We start from the raw sequence: 26,325 nt of genomic DNA on the forward strand, positions 1-26,325 counted from the left end.
CTTATGTATGAAGGATGTTACATGTTTTGTTTTTTAAAAAACCTGAGCTAGAAAGCTTCCCCTTTTGAAGTGTTTTATAGTTTTATTGTACTGTAACCCAAATTACTTGTTGAAGGAAAGTGGAATGTGTTAGTTGAGTCAGAGGGTATGAGGTTGTATTATTATTATTATTATTATTATTATTATTGTTATTTTACTAGTACTACTGCTTTGGAGGTACTGGAGTTTGAATTTACGGTCTTACTCTTGTCACGCAGACACTCTACTACTTGAGTCATATATACTTGAGAGGGCTCAAGAGGTTGTATTTTAATTCAGATACAAGTTGGAGAGAACATCAATTGATTGTTTAAAATGTATGTATGGCAAAAAGTAAAATGCTTCAGTTTTTAGTAAGCATTCTGGCCTAAGCAAGGTGTGGTGGCTCACATCTGTAATCACAGCTAATTGAGAGACAGATCTGTAAGATCTGGTTCAAGGCCAGCCTGGGTAAAAGTTAATAAGACCTTACTTCCAAGTGTGGTGGCCTGCACTTGACATCCCAGCTTCATGGGAAACATAAGTAGAAGGATCAGGATTTAGGTTGGCCTAAATAGTCAGACCCTATTCAAAAAAGAATGAGAATGAGAATGGGGTGTAGCTCACATGTAGAACACCTGTTCATAATTACATGGCCCCGAGTTCAAAAGCTAGTACTACAAAAATAACAACAACAAAAAAGCACAACAACATTCTATAATACACTAAACAGTTTCAGTTTAAGATTTCATATAAGATTTGCTGATAGAGAAAATGCTGTATCTTGAGAAGTTTCAAACTACTTTTGGATAACATTGATTGATAAATAATAAAATTTTCATTTTATAGGCTATATGAAAGAAAAGTTGAAATTAAGAAGATTCTATATTTTTAACAAGTCAGTGTATTTTGTAGAATGTTTTGTATTTTGTAGTGTATTTTGCAGTATTTTGTATATGTTTGTAGTAGCTATTGTGTTGGATCAGTCTCAAAATGTGTGGCCCAGAATGCATTTCCTACCATTACTTTCCTTGGCTTTGTCTCTAAAATCCATGAGGACTTAAAAACTAAATATCAAAAATGAGGAAGTACCTGAATAAAATGACATTTGAATTGTCATCTATGTAGTATAAATTATAACAAAATTGTAACTGAGGAATTGGGAAACTTTTTGTCTTTAATCTTTTTATCTTTAAAAATATTTTAAAATATAAGACCTAATTGAGGTCATGCAAATGAAATCAAAATTTACTCAGATAACAATTTAAAATTAATTTCCTTGTTTTTATTAAGATAATTACTTTTATGTGAAATTTTAATGTGCCTGAAGGCTGCATAATGTACTGAAGGATAAAATTTCTTCCTAGACCTGAAACAAAGGTAGAGGAATGTGTATAATAATAACTGCCAATTCCCTGAGGTAAGCTTTCATTCTGACTTTGAGGACATAAGTACAACAACTGTTAATTGCTTAAAATGAATGGAAATGTCACACCAGTGGTAGTGGGACTGAGTTTAAAAATGTAGGCTGCTTTGGTTTATTTTAAATCTCTGCCTGCCCTTCACTTGGATTCTTAAACCTATATAATTAATCATAATATTTGAATAGGGATTAGGAAAGTACTAATATTCAAATCATGTTTTATAGTTTTGGAAGAGTACTTACCATTCACTCAGAAACATTTTAAGATGAGATGACAAGATGCTATTAGTTTTTAAGTAAATTAGGAGCTCAGTAGCTCTGTCTTTACATTTGGCCCAGAAAAATATTTGTAGTCTTAGTTTCACTTCAATTGGTGAATTGAAATAAAATATTTTGACTGCAGTTTAAGAAATTTGACAACCTCATATTAGATCCAAGAGTTATTTTGTATTTAATACATGTCAGTTTATTTCTGCATTGCAAACATATTACTAACCGTGATGGTTGACATTTGTTCATACACTTTTTATCATCTGAATGCCACAGAATGATTCTTTATCTGCACTTAAATAATGTGATTTTGACTTTTACACTTAAATTATAAGTGTATTTGTGCTTGTGTGTGTGTTTGGTACTGTGGCTTGAACTCAAGGTTTGTGTTCTTTCTTGGCTTTTTTACTTATGAATGATGATGCTCTTCCACTTGAACCACACTTCCATTTCCAGCATTTTGCTAATTGGAGATAAGATTCTACTAGAAAACATACTTTTATGTTTTGTCATCTACAAATAAATTCTCTATAATCTTAGACTGTCTTACGCTGTGTACTGTTTCTCCTTGCCAAGAAGACATTTTGTATGTATATGCTGTTTTATGGTTTAAACGATGGCAAAATATGAAGTTGCTAAACATATTGTTTTATATATATATTTTTGGTATCATTTGAGACTGGATTTGGATATCCAGTCCCTCTCCTCTCCAGTGAAAATTAAATACTGCTCATTGTGAAGAGACCACTACCTCTTCCAGTGATATCTACCTTAACTGAGCCAAAATATGTAGTATTTATATGATGACATGGCCAGTATCCTATAGCTTTTTGGTAAGTAGAACTCTTCTTACCAGTCCGTACTTTACTGAGGTACGGAGTAGCTTTAGGAGTGACAGAGAACATGGGTGAAACATTTGCAAAACCTATTCAGGTTTAGACCTTGGCTCATTTGAATAGTTAGTATTGCCAAATACATCCAATTTAGAAAGAAGTCAAATAAATGTGAAAGCTGTCTCTAGCTCATTAGAAGATTGAAGGAAACATTGTGACTCTGAGGGTTAGTTGTCACAGGAAATTAAATGGAAATGAAAAAGTTAATAATATTAAATTGGTTTTGCTGTGCATACTGACTTTTGAATGTGGCAGGGAACAATAGCAGATGGATCTATGAAGGCTTTGACCTTCACAAGGGAGCACATAGTTCACTTGACAATTGAGTGAAAGTATAAACAAATGAGTGAGATATGGTGTATTTAAGGCACGAATTGGCCAACAAGTGATTAATCAAAATGACAGATGATGTAAAAATAGGCTGTTTATGTGGCTTTCTCCTCTCCCTTTTTTTTTTCCCCAAATGGATTCTGTTTTTACTAACCTGTACCAAAACAGAATTTATTGTCTTTGTCTTGCTTAATGGCATTACTTTACTGGTCTCCCAAAGGATGCTCTGTTGGCTTATTCAGATACAGACATTGGTGGCCAAGACATTTCACTTCTACTCAAAGTCACTGGAAGGCATTTCTTTGATTCGCTCCAGCCACATTCCCACCAGGGACTCTTGGTTTTGACTCTCGAAATGCTACATTAATAGGTACACAAGCACATACGTGTTCTTCAGTATCTCTCTGTTGTAGTGTATTATCAGACCTCCTGGAGTTGATCATCCCAAAGCACAGATGAGATCGTGTTATCTCCCCACTGCCATAATGGCTCTCACTTTTGGACATGATAAAAAACCAGTGTGGTAGATTGCTTTTTCCAAAATAGGAAAAAAAAACCCTTCCATTTTATACATTATGTTTTATAATGTAATATTAATATTTCTTCCATAAATGAGTGGGGGGAGCTATACTTCTGCACTACATTCTCTGTTTCTACACTATATTCTAGGTATGCTTGCCACCAGAGGAGGATGATAATGTGACTTCCTACACTATGTCATAAAAATGATATCACTTCTTCCCACCTATCTTTGGATGCTGAGTATAGGGACAGAGCCACCATGCTGTGAGAGAAAGTCCACTTGTCCCTCAGCCTGGGGACCTTGCTAAGCTCCCAGCCAATACCCACCAGTAGCTGCCAGATGAGTGATCTTGATGTGAATCCCTCAGCCCCCAGTTAAGCTGCTCACTTATTGGGGTGCCATGGATGAGCCATTCTTGCCAGAGCCAGCCTAAATAGGAAAATTATGGAAAAAAGTCATTTTAATTTCAGAAACGTCAACTCTGATCACTAGTTTTAAAAATACAGCTGAGTTTTGACAAATGCTTATGGCCTTTTCATGCCAGATTTAAATTTTGAACATTTTTAGCAGTGAAGATTTTTCTAGATGTTGTCTTCTACTGAAATGGAAGATGCATTGTCGCCACCTTCATCCTCTGACATATTTTTTGCTTAGTTTCTCTGCTTTTGCTTCCCTCCAGAATGAGAACCTTGGTTTTGTACTTGTTCTTGTCTAGAACAAGTAAACATGATCTGAACATTCTTTTTGTGGAGATACGTTTTCATTTCTCTCGAATAAATGCTAAAGAGTGAAATTACTGGGTTCTTGGTAGTGTTTATTAAAAATTTTAAGAAACTGTCAAACTATTTTTCAAAGCGACTATGACTCTTGCTTGGCTAGAACTCTTGCGTTCTAAACTTTTTGAAGTTTTTACTTTGTGTGCTTGGCATTTAATAACTGTATTGAGTATCTTAGGATCGTTCCAGTTCCCCTGTATTTCTTGTTAGCTCTTGGTATTACCATTAAAAAAATTAGTCATTGTAGTGGGTAGAGAGGCTTATGCAGTTTTAATTATATATCTTGGTGTCTAATGGTGATAACACTTTCCTTGTGCCTATTTACCATTTATGTGTTGACTTGGGTGATATGTTGATCAAATCTGCTGTTTGAAAGAAGTTGGGTTGCTTGTCTTTTTAATTACTTGATTTTAAGATTAATGATCTGAATAGGGTACACATTTCCAAAGATAGCAAGCAGTTTGTAAAAAAGTCTTTTTCTCTAATTCTGTGTTTTCTCACTTTTTTTTGATGTCTTTTGAAGCATCAAGTTTTAAAATTTGATAGAAGTCAGCCCATCAATTTTCTATTTTATGGCTCAGATCTTTCTTATTCTTTTTTGTCCTCTACCTAAAGATGTTTCTTCTATGTTTTCTTCTCAAAGCTTCATATTTTTCAGCTCTTATGTTTAGGCCTGCGTCCAATTTTGAAAAGTCTTTCTCCTAAGCTGCAATAGTGATGAATAATGGCAAGGAATCCACACTAAGATATAACAAATAAATGATTTCTATTACCAAAAGACCCATTTTAGGAGACAGAACTCTGTCAAGTAAATAGAGCTTGTCTGGTTTATTGAACATGTGACTAGAGTTTCAACAATTTTATTTATAAAGCCTTTCAGAGTTGCATTTACTCTACAATTTGCAAGGAGAAGTGTACCTTTTTCATAGCAGGTAAAACTCTGGAGAGTGCAAATACTCTTATTGGCCCACCTCAAATGGTTATTTGCTAACCATTTGAGTGTTGGGGACAGCTGTGCCTTTAAGAGGGACAGCTGGCTTTAGCCCATCCCCTTCTGCCTTCGACAGGAAGAGAAGCCCCCACCCCTGGACACCCCTGTCTGATGGCCAGGGACCCCAGAACCCAGTCCTTAGGGGCCTGTGGTCTCCGCCCATAAAGGAAGTCCCCTTACATCACTTGAGGGACAGCCCTTGTGGCCAACCAGTGGCCCCTCTCCTGTGCCCGCCTTTGGGGGTATATCTGTTGGCTCCTCATTTGCCCCAGAGGCTTTCTCCGGGACTCCCACGCGCCCGTGTTTTTCGGGCATGGGGTCTTGCAACCACACGTGAACTGAGGCTGCCTTGGGACCCCGCTTCCGCGATTAATCTCTACTGGCCAGGAGACGTGAGAGAGCGAGAATGGATCCCACATGGAAGAGACAGACAAGCCCAGGACCCCCCCCCCCCCCCCACAACGTGGATGGGGGGGTGGGTAGAACGAAGCCCGGCATTTGAGAACTTTTTCAACTGAGGAAAAGCATAAATAAATACATTCTTTGATTCCTGATAAATGACCGTGAGCCTGAAGAGCAATTGAGGGCTTCGTTTTGCACCTGTTGCACTTTGGCACTGTCTGCTTGCTTACATTCCTCCTTAATGAGCTTAAGGGAGTACAATGTGTAAGTTCATCTTCCTTGTATTCTCTTACTTTTTCAAATTTTTCTAATACTTCTTTACTCCCTACTGTTTGCATTCACCTTACTCCCATCTATTTTAATGTATTGCTGTTATACTTCATATTAATTATGAAAATTAGCATTTCAATTATTTTGTTGTCCCTCTTCAACCAACCTTTAAGGTTTACTGTATAAAAGACTTCTAACTCTCAGAAGAATCCTCGTCTTTAATAAGTGTTCTTTTGGTTTCACTGGATTCAGACAATGACTGTATCCTGATTTATTCACTACTTCAGTGTCAATGAGTTTTTTAAAAAATTGTTATGAGATATATATTAATATGTATATATATTATACAATTTTGTGCCAGTCCTGGGGCTTGAACTCAAGGCTTGGGCACTGCCCCTGAGTTCTTTTTTTTCAAGGCTAGTAGTGCTTTACTACTCTGAACCATAGCGCTATTTCTGGTTTTCTGGTAGTTAATTAGAGGTGAGAGTCTCATGGACATTCCTGTCCAGGCTGGCTTTGAACCACAGTCCTCATTAGCCTTCTGAGTAGCTGGGATTATAGGCATGAGCCACTTAGTGCCTGGCAAGAATTTCTTTTCTTTTTAAGGTTGAATATCAAATCTCCTTTTAAGAGTTTTGCCTTTTTCCTGGTTCTGGGGCTTGAACTCTGGGCCTGGGAGCTGTCCTCCAGCTTCTTTTGTTCAAGGCTCTACCACTTGAGCCAGAGCTTCACATCTGGCTTTGTGTTACACAGAGAGGGGTTAGTTCATTGGAGATAAGAGTCTGACAGACTGTTCTGCCTGGGCTAGCTTTAAGCCATGGTCCTCAGAACTCAAGTCTCCTGAGCTACCAGTGGCATGAGCTACCAGTTCACAGAAAGCAGGTTTGTGTTTTTTTTTTTAATGAGGAAAAGTTATGTATATTAGAACATTAGATTTTGGAGAGGAATTCTGTAGTTTCAGGAAGAGTCAGGGAAAAAAGCATTCTAAACTTTTTGGAGTTTTTACTTTGCATGCTTGGCATTTAATAACTGTATTGAGTATCTTAGGAATCATCTTTTCCTCAGAAGCTTGATGATCATGTGCTTTTATAAAAGGCCTGTTTAAAAAAACTAGTGTTGTTATCTTTTCTTGACTCCTGATAATCTGATAAGATTTTTTTAGAGTTAAAAAACCGGAAAGAAATGTGATGATATGATTTGTCTTTATATATATATGTATATGAAGTGCAAGAAATGGCTTAGACTCAATTTGGATAGAACATTCATTTTATAATAATATGTCAGATCTTAGCCTTTATATAGTAGAATTATCACAAGAATTAAAAAATGTATACATACCTTTTAAATTAGTCTACATTGATAATACAAAGGAGTTTCATTGTGATAATTCCCTATATACCTGCAGCACAGTTTGAATTTGTTCATCCTCTTGATTATATTTGCATTCATTCTCTCCTTCCTTTTTGCTTTTTCACTGGTGAGTTTCATTGTGTGGTCTTTGTGTCTATGTGTATGTGTGACGTGTGTGTGTGTGTGTGTGTGTGTGTGTGTGTGAGAGAGAGACATACTTTGATTCTTGTTACCGTGCCAGCATCTTTTCCTTTCCCTTTTCTCCCCTCCTGCTGATATCTTCCCAGACAGTCCTTTTATATTAAGGTCCTATCATCATCATCATCATTTTGTGAGAATTTGAAACATCTTGTACCAGATTTAAGTAATTGTTAATGGACAATTATAGGGAAAATTGTGTGAGATAATGGTTATGCCTAATTTTATTGAGCAAAAAATATATCTGAACTGCTTATTTGAATATATATATTCATATATATATATATATATATTTCTTTTTGCCAGTCCTGAGGCTTGGACTCAGGGCCTGAGCACTGTCCCTGGCTTCTTTTTGCTCAAGGCTAGCACTCTTCCACTTGAGCCACAGCACCACTTCCAGCTTTTTCTGTTTATGTGGTACTGAGGAATCAAACCCAGGGCTTTGTGCATGCTAGGCAGGCAAGCACTGTACTACTAAGCCATATCCCAGCCCCAGAATATTGTTATTTTTGTAATGTTTATGGTTATATATTTCTCTTCATTCAGTTAATGGTTTTCACTTTACATTATACTTACCCTTTCAGGGTCTGATTCATTAGTTGGTTTGTATTAATTTTTCCTATTCTTTTGCATTGTTGTCTGTTCATTCTGTTGAGATGAAAATATGTTTTGGTTGTTTTTTGATGCATTGTGTTGTCAGGTGTCTGCTGCAGTTCCTAAGTGCTAATTTTTTAAGTTGGCAGCAGCCCTAACTGTGCTTAGGAACCAGTCTCCTGTTGTCACACTGAGGATGACAGAGTCCTGCGTGTACTGAGGAGACCCTGCACAGTGGTCCTTGGATTATGCACTAGGATGTCAGAATGGGTGTTATGAATGGGATGTCATAGTATGATTTTTTTCTCACTTTTGTTAAGAGAATTTTTAGATCAAAGCTTTCTAACAGTAATTAAGATAAAACAAAAGAATTTGTCTTCACCTTCACTTACTCGCCTGCCCTGTGAAAAGAAATGACATATTTGGCTAAAAAAAAAAATCTGCCATGGAATCAGCATGTTGGTTTGTGTTCTGTTAGCTTGCTTTTCTCCCTTCCCTTAGCTTGAGCTAAGTGTATGCTAAGTGTTTTTAAAACATGCTTTCAAAGTGTCTGAACTTGTAAAATTGTTAAATTACTTCAAGATTTGAAGTAGTTTGGTGTTTGTAGAGAAAATTCTGCTAGATTAAATATCAGAAGACCTGTGAATCTTGAATATACTATGTTGTTTTCTCTTTATGAGCAAGTTTCCTCACCGGTCATAGCTCTGATTTCCTCATAAACTCTCTGTGAAAATCAAGTAAAAATATAAATAGAAATATACAAAAGTATAGTGTAGTTTTTGTGTTTTGATATGGCATTGTTAAATCTGTTTCCCTTTTCTTCTCATACTCTTAGTGTTCTCAATGTTAAGTTTCTTGACGAGGCAATGTTATTAAAAATTTTCTCCTGGTCTGTATACATATATATATATATATTTTTTTTTTATTAAGAAAGATAGCCACAGGGGCTGGGAATATGGCCTAGTGGTAAGAGTGCCCTCCTACACATGAAGCTCTCGGTTAGATTCCCCAGCACCACATATATGGAAAACGGCCAGAAGGGGCGCTGTGGCTCAGGTGGCAGAGTGCTAGCCTTGAGCGGGAAGAAGCCAGGGATGGTGCTCAGGCCCTGAGTCCAAGGCCCAGGACTGACAAAAAAAGAAAGAAAGAAAGATAGCCACAAATACAAAAGCTGAGATAGCCATCTTGCCTGTCTGACACTTAGTTAACCATACAAATCAGCCCTTAGTCTAATGAGGTTTTCCAAAGGTATTCAAGTAGCTCATAAAATGACTATTGGTTACTCTGTTGCAGTTTGTGGTTATTATTTGGAAGTTTTGATACCTGTCATCATAAATTTAAAATTAATGAGTCAAACTGTGAGCTTTGTAATGTCATAACTTCAGACATTAGTGGAGAATTAATTGCATTTTCATAGAATTCCTATCAGTTCAACTTGTTTACTTTATTTCACTAAAGCTTTGTGTTCAAAATTAGAAATAATTTATTTAGAACCATTAAGTTATTTAATGTTTTCATGAGTCAACCAAATCTATCAAAGTTCTATATAGTTTAAATAATTAAAGTATTTAGAAAAGAACCAGTCTGGAATATGTTGTAAATAGCACTGCAAATGGTAGCATATGAACTTGGAAGTAGCCACATTAAATGCCAAATATTTATTGTATGTTCTGATATATTCTTTTCTTTCCTTCTTTGAGTTGCTGCTTCTAGTTTTGACTCTCAAGCATTATAATAAGGATGGTATTTGTGAGATGAATACAATTATTTTGTATCCTGCTGATAATTTGTTTAATAAATTCTAGAAGTTTCCCAATGTTGGTCTCATTTATTATCTTGATCTAGAGTTGACAGTTTGGGAGTCTTTTATAGGGGAAATATGATTTGATGGGAGGATGCAATGGTTTTGTAACGCATCACTACTCATGGAAAGAATTTGTTTTTACAGCATTTTTTCATCTCCCTTGTTCCCTCCTTTCTTGTGACTTGCTTTCTGTTGTCTCCTTCTATCACTGTAACTGTCTTCATTTTGCGCAGCTGTTCTTTTCCCTGTCTTGTTCTATATATGCTGTTGTTTGGCTCGTCATCCAGGAAGCTTGTCACTGAACTGTCATTACCTCTCCCACCCCTAGCTTTTATTCACTTCTATCTATAATTACAGTTGTCTATTTCTTACAGTGTCACAAGAAAATTCAGTGTCTTTTTTTTTTTTGCCAGTCTTGGAGCTCGAACTCAGGGCCAGGGCACTGTCCCTGAGCTTCTTTTGCTTACTCCTAGCACTCTACCACTTGAGCCACAGCACCACTTCTGGCTTTTTTGTTTATGTGGTAATGAGGAATCAAACCCAGGGCTTCGTGCATGCTAGGCAAGCACTCTACCACTAAGCTCCATTCTCAGCCTGGTGTTATTTTTTATTCTTAATTGTTTTTAATTGTCAAAGTAATGTACAGAGGGGTTACAGTTACAGACGTAAGGCAGTGAGTACATTTCTTATCAAACTTTTTACCTCCTCCTTCATTTTTCCCCCCACCTTCTCCTCTTCCTGGTTCCCTCCCCATCCCGGGGTTATTTTTGATTATAGAATTGGGCAACAATTCATTCCATAAAATAGAATAAGTGTTCAGGAAAGATGAGGTTTTGTTGCATATATAACTATTGATTTATGGTGTCGGTGCTTGTTGTAGGAATTAAGAGGTAAATAAGACCAAGTTTTTAACCTTTAGAGGGTTGATGTCTAGATGGATGAAGTAGAAGAACATTTTAAAAATATAAATAGGGTCAAAGAAATACAGTAAACATAACTGAAGGATAAGAAAAGTGTTGAATCTTATAAATCTCCTTTTAGGGGACAAATTTCAAGTTTATTAACAGCTCCCAAATGAGACAGTATTTAGGAATAGCAGAAGGGAGAGTAATTTTTTTTTTTTAAACAATGGACTGGCAATACAGAATTTGGGGCCTAGGAAAATTTTCATTTAAATTCCTGGAGGATTGTGTTTTTTTGAAGTAGATTTTAGTGACAGTTATATTTTCTCAAAATACTACATTTTAGTGTGAATAATTTACTAACAAACTAGCAGGGATTCTTCTAAGGTAGGAGAAAAACTAATTGAGTACAAATCTGTCACCAGTTTTCAACTATTATCAAACTTTTTTTTTTTTTTTGGCCAGTCCTGGGGCTTGAACTCAGGGCCTGAGCACTGTTCTTGGCTTCTCCCTCCTCCCTCTTCCCTCCTCCCTCCTCCCTCTTCCCCCTCCCCCCTTCTCCCTCCTCCCTCCTCCCCCTCCCCCTCCCCTCCCCTCCCCTCCCTCTCCCCCCTCCCCCTCCCCTCCCCTCCCCCCTCCTCATTCTTTTTTTCTCAAGACTAGTACTCTACTTCTGCTTGAGCCACAGCGCCACTTCTAGCTTTTTCTTTTTTTTTTTGGCCAGTCCTGGGGCTTGGACTCTGGGCCTGAGCACTGTCCCTGGCTTCTTTTTGCTCAAGGCTAGCACTCTGCCACTTGAGCCACAGCGCCACTTCTGGCCATTTTCTGTATATGTGGTGCTGGGGAATCGAACCCAGGGCCTCATGTATATGAGGCAGGCACTCTTGCCACTAGGCCATATCCCCAGCCCACTTCTAGCTTTTTCTATATGTATGGTGCTGAGGAATCAGGGCTTCTTGTATAGGAGGCAAGTACTCTACCACTAGGCCATATTCCCTGCCCCTATTGTCAAACTTTTAAGAATAATTAAGTGCTGTGGGAGACATGGAAATTACATTAATTGCTGCAGGCTCAGCATATAATTTATGATGGAAAACATAGTAAAGCATTGATTCCTTTTAAGTGCTATACTTTTGGAATACAAAAACAAATCACAGAGCTGAGTAATATCTATGATCCTATGGAAAACAGAAAGCAATTTAATTAATTCCTTAAAGAATTCTTTTTAATTTTTTTATATATATTTTTTATTATCAAACTGAATTACAGAGAGGTTACAGTTTCATACATTAGGCATTGTATACATTTCTTATACTGTTTGTTACCTCGTCCCTCAATTCTTTTTTAAAAAATCAACTGTGGCTGTAACAAATATGACAAGAAGTGTACTCACTACCTTATTATGTAACTATACCCTCTCTGCACATCACCTTATCAGTAAAATTTAATAATAAAAAATGTTTCTAAAAAATTAACTATTGACCAGCTCTTAGCATTTCATTTTTTGAGATCTTGTATTGGTCCTTACTTGAGAAAAGATTCTCAGAGGAGGGTCTAATATTGAAAAGTTCTCATCTAAAATACTGTGGTGTCCAGGAAAAAGCACAAAGTAGCTTCTTAGAGGTATGGAGTTCTGACCCTGACTTTGCTGGTACTGCCTATTTGATATTACAATTTTCTCTTAACTTCTCAAGGTGTGTGTGTGTGTGTGTGTGTGTGTGTGTGTGTTCACGTGTGTGTTTGATGAGGGCGGTTTCTCAAAGTGTCTTGGAGGAACCTTTTGTCCTTGTGAGTTGTATATTTTAAAATCACCATTATTTGGTTTTCAAACCACCATTTTTAAGAATATTTGATTTTGAATTATTGGGCAGCATCATAGTGTATTTTGTTAAAATATAGTAAGCCTTTGGTTTTCTGTTTGATGCTTTCTGCTTAGCTAACATTTGCCAACTCCAACTCCAAGGTGGAGCTTAGGAACTTTATTGCACATAGTAGTTGTGACCATGGCTTGGCCATGTTCCTGTTCAGTTAAGATTTAGTCCGTATATGCCCTGTGATTTCAAAAGGCCTGCCATTATAGACAAATGTCAGATATGGGAATCATAGATAACTAGTAGAAGTGATTGCCTCACCTCTGAGCACTGGGACAAGGACTCCAACACCTTCAATGTTTTTAAATGTCATCTCAGAAACAACTGGTTAATCATTTACCAAGTCCTGTTTTAGTTTAGTGTACAGATCATTGTGAAGGCTTTAACTCTGTTGCTGATTTTTCTTTTTGCATAGTTTATAAAATCCTTCTAGAAGGATTCCAAAAGCAGTAGGAGTCAACAGCATAGCCAGTTTGGACCCAAGTTAGAAATAAAATCAATACTGTCATTTTTTTGAAATCCTAAAAGAGGCAAAAATGTATCAGGCTCTGTTTTTCTAAATTGCTTCCAGCCACCTGCTTCCTAATATAGAAATATTTATTAAAAGTGGCAGGTTAAAAATTGGATTCCTAATGCACAATATGACTGGTTCCATAATTGTGTTAAAGAACGGGAACTATCCGAGATTTTGTCCCTTTGTTTTTTTGGGAGGGCCATGATATGTAGCAAATATATACTTACTGCCAGCAAATCAGAACTCCACACAGCCTAAGCAATTGTTAGGGGAAAATGAGGTTCCAGTGTGTGAGACCCAGCTGCAAGGTGCTGTGAGGTGGAAGAGATCCAGAGTGACATTTGTTGAGGATGACTTTTAGAAGTAAGGCCAAGGAACTTAAGTGATGGTCAGGACAAAGTGACTTTTTTCCAATCTGGATTATACCTTGTTTATATCACGATTCAAAGATACAAGGCACATTCTTGACACTGGTAGGTATAAATGGGTACATTAAAAAGCACTAAGGTCTCGTCATGTCCTCATACCTCTCTGTTTTTGTCTTCTTATAGTATGCTGGGAAATTATCTTGAAACAGACAGGCCAGGGTTACAGGATTTTAGAAACTATATTGGAGATATATTTAAAAGTTACTTTTTTGTGTGTGTCAGTCATGGAGCTTGAACTCAGGGCCTGGGTGCTGTCCCTGACCTCTGTTGCTCAAGTCTAGCTCTCTACTGTTTTCAACCAGAGCTCCACTTCTGGTTTTCTGGTGGCTTATTGGAGATGAGAGTCTCATGGACTTTCCTGCCCAGGCTGGCTTTGAACCGTGATTCTCCGATCTCAGCCTCCTGAATAGCTAGGATTACAGGCGTAAGCCACCAGTGCCCAGCCAAAAGTTACTTCTTTCACATATTCATTTCTTAAGACGGCAGGTATACAAACTTAGGAAGAGAATTTATTAGGTTAAAAAAGAATTTCTGAGCCCATTGCCAGTGGCTTGCGTTTGTAATTCAAGCTACTCAGGAGGCTAATGATATCTGAGAATTATGGTTCAAAGCTAACCATAGCAGGAAGTCTGCACCAAAAATCCAGAAGGGAGCTGTGATTCAAGTGGTAGAGTGCTAGTCCTGAGCAAAAAGCATAGGGATAGCATCTAGGCTATAAGTTCAAGCCCTAGATCTAGCACCAAAACAAACAAAAGGAAAAGAAAGGCAGTTACTAGAAAGTACTCCAAAGTAAGTCCATGCATTTAGGCACTAGTAATCTTATAAGAGGAGTCCAATAATTGAAAACATTGTGTAGAATGTTTCTGTTAGGAATGCCAATACAACCTATGCCTTATTCTCCTTAGTGTGAAGGAAGGATGCTTGAGCTCGTTGTATGTCTATGCAGTGTTGGGGTTACAGGGGACAGTGGGATGGGAAAGAAACATTCAAGAGAAAATTACCTGTTTTTCCATTCATGCTGACCTTTTTTTTTTTTTTTTTTTTTGGCCAGTCCTGGGCTTGGACCCAGGGCCTCCTGAGCACTGTCCCTGGCTTCTTCCCGCTCAAGGCTAGCACTCTGCCACTTGAGCCACAGCGCCGCTTCTGGCCGTTTTCTGTATATGTGGTGCTGGGGAATCGAACCTAGGGCCTCGTGTATCCGAGGCAGGCACTCTTGCCACTAGGCTATATCCCCAGCCCCTCATGCTGACCTTTTGAAGATTATTTAAAAGTAAATCATGAATGTTTCATAATAAATATTTTCTCATTGCTGCTCAATAATTGTAATTTTTTTCCCATTTTAAAATCAAATTATAAATTATATGGCCTAACCATATAGGGATAGAATAACTAATATTCACTTGTGCTTTGCTTTAGAATATATTCAGGACTAATCATGTTTGGATAAAAGATAGATTTTGTGCTTAGAACAAATATAATTATCTAATACAAAATAAAGTTTTGTAATATAAAAATTAGAAGGATTTCTAGGTGATCTTCTAGATAATATGTAAAATCCATGAAGTATCTGTGTAACGTAGCAAGTATTTTATACAAACTTCATTCTAGCTGTGATAGTCATCATAATGGAAGTGGATTTGGAGGCTTATAGTTTGAGATAGCACATTGAATATTTAAAATTTGTGTTTGGATGTGAAAGGATTTATTTTTGGAGTTAAGGTATACATCAAAATAAAGTCTAAAAGCAAACTTTCTTTTTTTTTTAACAGTACTGAACTGAGGACCTTGTACTTGCTAGGTAGGCACTCTTTCCAGTTTAGTCTTGCCCCCAGACCTCTTGTTTAGTTTTTGAAGGGAGTCCACATTTATTCCCAGGCCAGCCTTGAATGTGATTCTTCTGTTTATGCTTCCTGTGTCACTGAGGTGATAGGCACAGCATTACACTAGTGTTTATTGGTTGAGATGAGATCTTGCTAACCTTTTGCTCAGACTAGCTTTAAGCTGCTTCCCAATCTCTTCCTCCTGAGTAGCTAGGGTTATAGGTGTGAGCCACCTTGCCTGGCTATGAAAATAATTTTAAAAAGTAATGGATTGAAAAAGTTGAAATCTCAGATTAACAGTTCTCACATACATTTCTGTAAAAAGGAAATATCAAGCCAAATTAGGACTATTCAATCTTCTAAGGTAGTTTGAACAGAAAGCCTCTGAGGATTATAGATTATAAACAACACCAAACACTGATTAAAATCATGCAGCACTGAGCAATTACTGAATTAATCTGAGCTTCAGATTTTAATTTAGAAGCAATCAGTAGGGATAAGATTTGACTTTGCTATGAACAGAAAAAGAAGTTACACATAATTTATTTACTTATTTTTTCCAGAACTATATATGGAATATTTCATATATGCTATCCTCTCTGTAATGCATTAGAAATACAAATACATTGCAGATGGATTTATCCTTCTTGGAGATTGTAGTGTATTCTAGGAGGAACAAAACAAGAAAACAAGGGGTTTCAGTAGACTCTTTATAGAGTCAAGAGTGAGTGCAGAAGGTCTAATAGGCAAGAGCAATTGTAGTCCACTCCAGAGAAATATATCTGAGACTTGGTTGGAGGCAGATAGCTTCATCTTGAAATGTTATATGTACAAGTTTACGCATATGGCCCACACAGATTACAGTGCGCTTTCTATTAAATTCCAAAATGTGATATGCATAAATATAGGCATTATTACAAAGTAAAGTCCTACAAGATATGTTTTGTGACTATTATAGGATCTCATAGGTAGTGTTGCCTCATCTATATTGATACAGGTTTAAGGGTCTTGAATTCTTCATGTGCCTCTGTGCATTGCACGCATTGCTTATTCTGTTCTCTATTCTCCCCGTACAGTGTTCATTCTAGGAGTGTTGCTATAGTATGCTTACCCCTGTGTAGGAATTCTGAAAACACAATTTTTGTTCTAGTAATAACATTTTAAGCTGATATTCTGCTCTGCATGTGACTTAAAAAATAGTATTTTAGATTGCACTGTTAGCCATTTTTAAATGGGCAATACACTAGTAATAAGTACATTCAAATTGCTGTGCAGCTAAAACCCAGGATGTTTCTAATGTTGCAAAACATAAAACATTAAACCCACCATCCCTGATTTTAAAGCTATAATTTTCTAAGAGTTTTTAACCAATGTATTTTAGGTACCTAAAATATGATAAAATGGTGATAGTGTTAGTCTCTTAAAAGATTCAGATAGGCTTTAAAATAACTGATCAAATAGTGCATCTATGACCTACACTATAAAATTAGAAAATATTTGAATTAATGAGTGTAATAGTATTAGGATTGTGAAGATATGAGGCTCCCATATCAGACATTTTGACTTTTACATTTTTAAATTTTTATTTATTTATTTATTTTTGGCCAGTCCTCAGGCTTGCTCAAGGCTAGCACTCTGCCACTGGAGCCAGAGTGCCACTTTTGGCCATTTTCTACATATGTGGTGCTGAGGAATTGAACCCAGAGCATTATGTATATGAGGCAAGCACTCTTGCCACTAGGCCATATTCCCAGCCCCATTTTGACTTTTTAAAAAATCATGAATAAGTTGGAGTAGGGCTTGACTATTTTAACCAGTGGAAATATTTGTAGTTTAGTATGTCTAGATTTTGAGAAGCGGTGTTTATTAATGTTAAGTAATGCCCTTGTATTTGACATGAGCACTTGAGGCTGTAACAGATAGTCTCTAAAGTCACCTTCATAGTTGAGTTCTTTTTTTTCTTCTCATGTTCAGATTATTTTCATTGTGCACTGTTAGTCTATGGCACATATAGGAATCCTTTAAAGGAGACATAGTCTGATTTCTTGGACTTTCTAACGTTGATCTCTTTGGGAGTTCTGCTTTTCATCTAAAATATTAGTGGTTTTCTTTTCCTATTGATTTTATTTTGACTCTTCTTATAGCCAGTGTTAACCAATACTACCTTTGTAATGGAAGCCATGATAGTTTTTGTGACTGATGGTGGTAATAGTGGTAGTTCTTTTATTTTCCAAGTTCCTTGAAACAACTTCCTTTGGCTATCATAGAATCCTGAGGATGGTTTGATGCTTTATCAGTTTTGTGTTTTATATTTTCTCTTAGCCTTTTAGTGTACACACATAAGAAGTGCAAATACATACAAAAATTGTGTTTTGATATTTTGTGTCTATCTGCAAACATTATACTTTTTGGCTGCTACAAATTTTATTCTTGTACCAATAATGTAGTTGTGTAGTATAACTCCCTCAACAATAGAAGTAATTTTTATTTTTTATGCCTTACTGAATAGAAATATAAAATATTAATGAACACATTCTTTATATCCAAGAGCTGTCATTAAAAGTACGAAAGCAAAATAATAAAACATGACATAAGAAGTTAAATTTATTCCTAAGAAATGTTACAGTTGGAGAAGTATTTATAGAGTACAGCACAAACTAAGAAAGAATTTTAAGAAGTAATGTTAAAATCTGACAAAAAACAAAATAGAAGATAGGAAAACATTACTGTGTGTAGCAAAGATTTGAACATAAATGATGAATTGTAGGGAAATGTTGAAGCATATTTAATGAATGAAGAGATTTTTGCAAATGGATGACTTTTAGAAATAGTACCACAGAATATAGATCATACCTAGAAAATGATGCCTCTGAATAGATGTTCTGTCAGAAAAGGATACAAGTCAATTTAAAGCTTCCTTGAATTTTTTATTCTATCTAGTTGACTGAAAAACAATACTACTTTGTCTGGATTAAGAAGTGTGGAGAATCAGCTCCTCTTGAATTTTTGGTGGGAGTATAAATTTGCATAACCTCTTTGTAGGATTACTTGGAAATACCTTTCAAAAAAGTTTTTTGTTTTTTTGTTGGTTCTAGTCCTTGAACCCAGGACCTGGTGCTTTCCCTGAGCTTTTTTGTTCAAGACTAGTGTTGTACCACTTGAGCCACAGCTCCACTGTTGCTTTTTGATTTGGGTGTTTAATTGGAGATACAAGTCTCACAGACTTGCCTATCCAGACTGGTTTTGAATTGTGGTCCTCAGGTCTCAGCCTCCTGAGTAGCTAGGATTATAAGGATGAGCCACAGGTACCTGGCTCTTTCAAAATTTAAATGCTATGTTTTTGGACTGTTTTCTCTCTCACAAAGTGACGCTACATGTGTATGTATATGAATATGCATGAACAAGGCATTGCAAGAGATAGGTTTTCTAGTAACTTTGTTTTCCATATATATTTGAAAAATAAATCTCTGAGAGGGTAGGGCATTTCTTGGGAGGGCAACTGAGTTTGCTAAACAAGCCAAAAAATATAGTTTTTAAGGTAAATACCCTTTACAGAATATATGTGCATGTATTACCAACAAAAATTAATATTTAACAAGTAGCACTGGCCAACAAACACACGAGAAGTTAAACATCATTAACCATCAGGGAAATATAAATCAAAGTGACATTCAGATTTCATCTGGTCTCAGCCAGAATTCCTGTAATCAAGAAAATAAATAATGGGTACAAGCACAATGACTGATGCCTATAATTGCAGTTTGAGAGGTGGAAATTGGGAAACTTGCAGCTTGAGGCTAGCCTATGCAAAAAATTAACAAGACTTCTTCCTCTTAACTAATAGTTAGGAGTGATGGTGCATGACTGTAATCCCAGCTCCACAGCAGGTGTATGTGGGAGGCTTGCAGTCCAGGGCCAGCCTGAGCCTAGAGCACCAAGAGTATCATCAGTTACTACATCCAATGGCTTAATTTCTAGACAGCGTTTATGTTGCTTCTCATTGCCAATGAGAGTAGTAAGTGCATTCAATTTTGGGTGTATACTGTTAAAGTTACATGAAAATAAAGCAACTTTCTCAAATTACCTCTGTTTTTTGTTTGTTCTCAAATAGAAGAAAGAACCTTCTAAATCCAATGTGAAGAAAAAATTAACCAAAGTTGCTGAAGCAAAAAAAGTAATGAAGAGAAATTTTAAAGTGAATAAGAAGATAACCTTTACTGATGATGGGGAGGTAAGAGTCTGTAGACACTTGATTTTTGCGGTACATTCCAGCAATTCTGAGGCTTGACTCTCCCGCTGACTGGCCAGTCGTTACTGAGAAAGTAGGTATTTCTTGAGAGCTCACCCAGGAGTCCCTCTCATGATCTCTGTAGGCATTTCATTGGCCCTGCGCTGTGGACAAGGATTTCTCACTGTCAATAAACTGAGATACTTACTGGTGATCCTCATGCTGGGGTTTTTAGATTTTCTAAATTCTGTTGTTTTGTTTTTGTTTTTGTGCCAGTACTAGGTCTTAGACTCAGGGCCTTGTACTCTTTTTTTTTTTTTTGCTCCTTGCTGGTTGGTGCTCTACCCTCCAAGTATGCTTTGTCATTTCTCACAATCGTTCATTTGACCGCTGTCAGTATTTTCTATTCCATTTTTCCATGGAGGAAGGTATTTTGTACTTCTGTCCCCAACATCTAGAATAGTGCTTAATGTATGTTAAACCCTCGGAATAATTTTTTTTTTTTTTTTTTTTGGCCAGTCCTGGGCCTTGGACTCAGGGCCTAAGCACTGTCCCTGGCTTCTTCCCGCTCAAGGCTAGCACTCTGCCACTTGAGCCACAGCGCCGCTTCTGGCCATTTTCTGTATATGTGGTGCTGGGGAATTGAACCTAGGGCCTCGTGTATCCGAGGCAGGCACTCTTGCCACTAGGCTATATCCCCAGCCCCTCGGAATAATTTTTTGAGAGCTTTTTTTTAATGACTAGTATCATATTGTAGATTTTTTTACGTCATCACTGATTGAAATGCTAGTTAAGCAGTCTGTACCCAAAGGACTATACTTCTATTTCTTTTTTCTTTTTTAATTGAAGTTACAAAGATTTGGGTGTTATTTGAGGGTGTAAAAACTGAGATGAAAGATAACAAAATCTATAGCATGCTTTAAAGTTGCTGGAAGTGGAAACCGCTATTAGTGATAAATAATAAATCTTTATGAAAGCAGTAAAAGAGAGTTGAACATGAGAGACGCAGACTGAACTAGAATATAGTCATATTGCCTCTGATGTTCCTTGCAAAATAAGATGAGTGCTCTTAGTGTAATGAGGTTTCTTAGTGTGCTGTTAACTGCACAGATTATACCAATTAGCTCCAGGATGATTGCAAATCTTTAACTATAAAATGTTTCACTTGTGCTTATTGCTAATAGGAGCTGTTGATGGCTCTGAACCACACTGCAACTTAGATGGGAAGCTCAGAACTTCTGGTCTCTTTTCAGCCTACAGAGGGTACACTTTTTTCTCTGTGCTGTACATTTGGATGAGGAGTCTGACTGATGCATGGCCTTCTCTTTGTCACAACTAATTCCTCTCATGGCTGCTTTGGGCTCAGTGATTGCTGGAATGGCCAGTCATTTAATAATATTTTACCTCATTGGTTGCTGGAAATTGAGAATGCAGTTGTCCCATCTTGGAGAACAGCTGTGGTGGCTACAAGCTTGAGAGGATGCAGGGCCTCGTGAACATCTGGGAGGTTCCCATTTGTTTGCAGGTTCAATGAGTGGGCTTTTATAACAGTGGCCCCTATTTAAAGTCTTCTGGCAACTGATTATTTGATAAAAGAACCATTTTTGTGTAAATTGTCTCTAAGCTTTATATAATGTTTGAGGTAGAAATTATGGAGTCAGCTCTTTATTTTTCTGGGGAGGACATAGGCATATAGAGAATAATTTATTCAGCATTACACAGTAGGCTATTGAAAAAGCCAGGACCTTCAGCCAGAGTCCTTCCCACTTGAGTGCCCTTGTCTGGCTGTCACCTTGTTCTTATTTGTAAATGATGCATGCAGAGTCCTGTGGGTTTGAGCAGCCCATGAAGCCCAAACTAATTTTTACCTTTAGTTTTTCCAGTTCCTTTTCCGATGACATTGGCTGATAGTACAATACCTTGATCAGTTTTGAGGCCCTGTTTATTATGTTACATACTATTTTGGGCTCTGAGGATAAACCAACAAGATGTACAGCTGCCAGAATTAGTTCTGGCAGGAGAAACAGGAAAGTGAACCAAACACAGCAGCTAGGTGGGCTACGTTAGGGCCACTCACAGATGCCTCAGTAGCACACAGGAGGCACCCCCTAGTCCTGCTCTGCACAGGTCCTGCTCTGATTTCAGTGATGATTTTGAGTTGAGTTATTTGAATAGGATACTAAAAACACTGTTGGGAAGCATTTCTATTCTGCAGCCACTTTCTCCAAATAATTTTGTGAACTTGTGCCTTAACTCACCTTAATTATGAAGTTTGTAAGAAAGTTCATATAGAATTGTAAGGTAGGAAGAGGTTATATACTAGATTTATAATGATTACACAAGATTATGTGGTTTCTGTGAATGTTCTTTTTTTCCAACTGCATACTTACCTTTTTCTATCGGTAGTTGGTTCAGCAGTGGCCACAAGTACAGAAATCTACCACAAAGGATACAGAGGAGGAAGATGACTCTGGTGGTATCAACTTAGAAAAAGCAAAGGAAAGGCTTCAGGAGGAAGACAAATTTGACAAAGAAGAATACAGGAAGAGGATTAAGGCAAAGCATCGGGTAAGCATTCTACCTTGAACTAATAGAGTGACATTTAGTGTGTCCCTAAATATACGTAACTAATAATTTTCTATTCGTTAATAATGTTATTATTTTCATTGTTTTCTCTGACACCTTTGCTGTAGTTATTTTATCATGTCTATTCATTTTGCACTTCTGTTAGGGTAGTGTGTAATGCTTACTTGTTTCTGACTTAAGTAGTGTTAATAGGTTTTAAAATAATAGTCATGAACCACATAAGATTTTGATCAGTGATAAGACTGAATATAAATGATAGTGGTCCCAAAAGATTATGTCACATAAGTGTGATGTAGCTGCCTTGGTTTGTGTAAGTGCACACTATGATGTTTGCATAATTATGAGGCCCACAGAGTTACTAGAATTTTTATTTTGAAGTAATTCTTGTTTCACATGTGATTGTAAAGTAAATGCAGAGATTCTGTGTTCTCCACTACTATAATTTTATCATCACAATATTTTATATATGAAGCTCAACCATATATAGCCTTTTAGGTATCTTTTTTAATTTAAAATTACTTTTTAGTGATTCATTCAAGTTGTTATATCAGCACTTTGTTTCTTTTAGTACTAAGTAGTACTCCATTGTATGTCCAAATACTTTCATCTTACTATAGAAGCCAAAGGATGCTTACTAAGGTATGCATTACTCCACAGTAACTCCACTCTTCAACTATCTGCTACCTATCTCAAACCACTAAATACTGTCTTCCAACAGGAGGCAGAAAATAAAAAGGTAGAAGGTGATGATAGGAGGAGAGGGTAGCAAGTAATGTAAATTATTCATCTTTCCAAGCAGGGTCGTTGACTTAAAAAAAAACTTAAGGATAAAGTAAGCATTATGCTTAGTAGTATAGTTTAAAAATTTGTATTAATTTACTTTTTTCCACAATGTTAATTGTATAAATTTCTGTATATTAGTGCTGGAATCTATTTTTTTAGTAGCTATTGCCATTTAAGGTCTAAGGTAGTGGTCTACCTAAAAGCCAGCTTACATAATTAGAAGAATTTTATTTACTAAGATCAGAAATAATAGCATTGAGCACAAGGAACTAACAATGTCATCTGGTGTCCGACTCTAAAATCTCACTATGAATAATGCTTACATGTAGATGAAAAACACCCTCTTGTATACAAAAGATCCTCTGTATTATAGTTTATTAATAACAGTGTGACAAGTCTTTGTGCTATTGATAGCTTCCATTTTTTATCCTTTGTTTATGGAATTAAAAAGAATATTCTGGTGTTTGAAAAGTGGGTTGGTTAGATTGATAGATAATAGTTGGAGATACCTGACAGGATTGGGTCACAGATTATGTCCATTGTAATAATATACCCAATGCCCACCATGCGGTCTGGCATGTAGCAGATCAGTAAATAGTCAAGGACATTAACTAATGAATGAATAAATGAATGTTTCCATGCCAATTTGAGTTTTTTCTCCTGTCCACATATCCTCATTCCAGTTGTTTCAGTTTTATAAATAGGAGATTGCTTTTTTTTGTAGTTGATGAAATGAAACTTTGTACAATAGGTAAAAGATTACAGATTTGGCTGTTCCTGGGAGGAATCTGGGTTTAGTGAGATTTTCTTCTTGGAGAGCAGGGGTTTTTAGGGCTTAAAATTTTTGTAACCATTCTTTTATGTATATAGACAGTTTTCTACCCTGAGAAAGATGTGCTAGTAATACTGAAGGTGTCCCTCTTTCTTATTTGATATCTGGACTGCCTTCTTAATAAATTATCAGTGTTGCCCCAGAACCATTCAGACAGGTTATGTTTCCATCACCCCTTGAAAAAATGAACTATGTTTCCAAATCTGCAAATTTCCAAGTATCACCAGAGAATGAAAAAGACTGAAATAAAATGTCCCAACTGCTGATGAAATTCGTATTTCATGGTACTTTCATTTTTGGCAAGTAAGGACCTATAATATGTGGGAAGCCAAAGGAAGTATAACAGTTATGAAGGGAGTATTTTGTACCTTGAAATGTGATTTGCTCTCTTCTGCTCCCTTGTGAATTTGATTTTTTGTTATTGAGTTTCATGCTCTCCTTATACTTAATCATTTGTAGGGTGGTAGAACTAAAGATAAAATTTCACCTTTTTATGTGGTATAAAATAGCTTTGGGTATCTGTATTCCCGTAAAAATGAAATGAAAAAAACCAAAGGATTTAAAACATTTGAACTATGTAAAATTAAGGTGGAGGGGACCTCAGTTACTGAATGTAATAAAATGCAATTATGTTCTTCCCTCAAGTCATTGTACTCCAACCTTTTATCTTTGTCTCATCACAAACCTTGTTTAAAAATTTCCTACCTCAGCAAAGAGGAAGTTGCTATTCTTCCTTGTGTCTGTTTCCCAAATCTTGAATTACTATTGTTATACTTTCTGTTCTTTTGCTCTTTAGTTTAAAACCTTGTTTACTCCTACCTCTTTTCAGAGTACTGAGGTAATCTTATTATGTCAAAGAGAATTTTTCCTTTCTTTCCTTCTTTCCTTCCTTCCCTCCCTCCCTCCCTCCCTTTCCTCCTCCTCCCCCTCCTCCCCCTCCTCCCCCTCCTCCCCCTCCTCCCCCTCCTCCCTCTCCCCCTCCTCCCTCTCCTCCCCCCCTCCCCCTCCCCCTCCCCCTCCCCCTCCCCTCCCCCCCCCTCCTCTCCCTGAGCTTCTTTTTGCTCAAGGCTAGTGCTCTACCTCTTGAGCCACAGTACCACTTCTGGCTTTTTCTATTTATGTGGTACTGAGGAATCGAACCCAGGGCTTCATGCATGCTAGACAAGCACTCTACCATGAAGCCACATTCCCAGCCCTCCAAAGAGTATTTTTTAAATGATTGATTTCAAGTTATTTTCCTCTTGTTTCAGGTACTGTTAAAAGGTTTTTCTTTTCTTTTTTTGGTACAAGGGTTTAATTTAAGGGCCTCATGCTTACTTGTCAGGTATGCAAATCAAGTCCCCAGCCCTTTTTGCTTTACTTATTTTTCAGAGATGGTCTTGTTTTTATTCAGGACCAGCCTCAGACCACAATCCTTCTACCTATACCACATATATCACAGGCATGAGCCACCCACTAGTTTTATTGTTTGAGATGAAGGAGTATCTTGCTGACTTTTACCTGGGCTGGCCTGGAACTTTGATCCTTGATCTTTGCCTCATAAGAAGCTGGATTACAGGCATGTGCCATGATGCCCAGGCCTAGCTTTATGTCTTTTATGTACTTCCCGTTCATATCTACTTACTTCATATTACAAAAAGGCTTTGGATCTCTCACCCATTTGTGAATGGTAGCAAAAAAGGTCAAAATTATTGTATTTGCACGGGCATGTTAATTCTGATAGTTCGTTTAGACTAATATTTAAAATATCCTTCAATGGCTATAATGAATTACCATTAGGTTTCAGTAGCAATAGAAAATTGACAGTGTATTTTTCCTGCTATCATTAAGATGGCAAGATGAAAAGATTGTGTGCTTATGTAGAAAGGTTTTTGTCTGATGCAGACACATCACGGTTATTCTTTGCAACTTTGAAGTGCCATTTTCAGATACTCTAATGTGTTGGGAGAAGGCCAGTTATTGAATAATTACAACAAAAAATGTATCTGACTTTTAAATGTGGCCAATTATCTGTTTCTTTTGCATAGGAGATTGGCAGAAGTTAATTAAGTAAGGTCTATAAAATGCTGTCAGGAGAAAGAATGCCATTAGGCTGAAAAGACTCATATGGTAACAGACTGTTATTAGTAATAAAAGAAATAGTGCCATTCATAAGATTAAAAACACTGCATATGAATGTACAAAGCTGAATGAACAGTGTAATGGAGGAGCATAGAGGGCAGTAATTTGCTGCAGCCGACATCAGCTCCAGGTTATTCTCTGGTCTATCAGTCAGTCTGTATATGACATCAGCCAAGTGACTACTCAGTCACCTTCATCTTCCAGTTTTTACCTACACAGTGAAAAAAACAATTTCTTACAACATTTAGAAAAAGAAAAAAAACAATTTCATAAGTAAAATGTCTTGAACATTGTTGATGTTTATTTAATAATGGAGAACTATCATTGTTGGAAGAAATTTGTAATAGTAATAATAATGTGATAATGGACAAATGCATTTTTATGGAAATGTGATTTTA

The 26,325-nt window shown here is 36.8% G+C and overlaps 1 protein-coding gene across 2 annotated transcripts in view; it reads left to right on the forward strand.

Annotated features, from left to right (window-relative positions):
• Ddx10 (DEAD-box helicase 10) overlaps positions 1-26,325 on the forward strand; it is a 115,129-nt gene that overhangs the window by 47,590 nt on the left and 41,214 nt on the right. The window contains exons 14-16 of one of the 2 annotated variants that reach the window (XM_048343794.1): positions 19,489-19,608; positions 22,012-22,212; positions 22,299-23,299. In XM_048343794.1, the coding sequence (XP_048199751.1) occupies positions 19,489-19,608; positions 22,012-22,191 (300 nt within the window). In that variant the 3' untranslated portion in view covers positions 22,192-22,212; positions 22,299-23,299. Of the gene's footprint in view, positions 1-19,488; positions 19,609-22,011; positions 22,213-22,298; positions 23,300-26,325 lie in introns of those variants that run through there. The other variant, XM_048343792.1, reaches the window with a different exon arrangement.

This window comes from Perognathus longimembris, chromosome 3 (assembly GCF_023159225.1).
Source record: "Perognathus longimembris pacificus isolate PPM17 chromosome 3, ASM2315922v1, whole genome shotgun sequence".
NCBI classification, from domain to species: domain Eukaryota; kingdom Metazoa; phylum Chordata; class Mammalia; order Rodentia; family Heteromyidae; genus Perognathus; species Perognathus longimembris.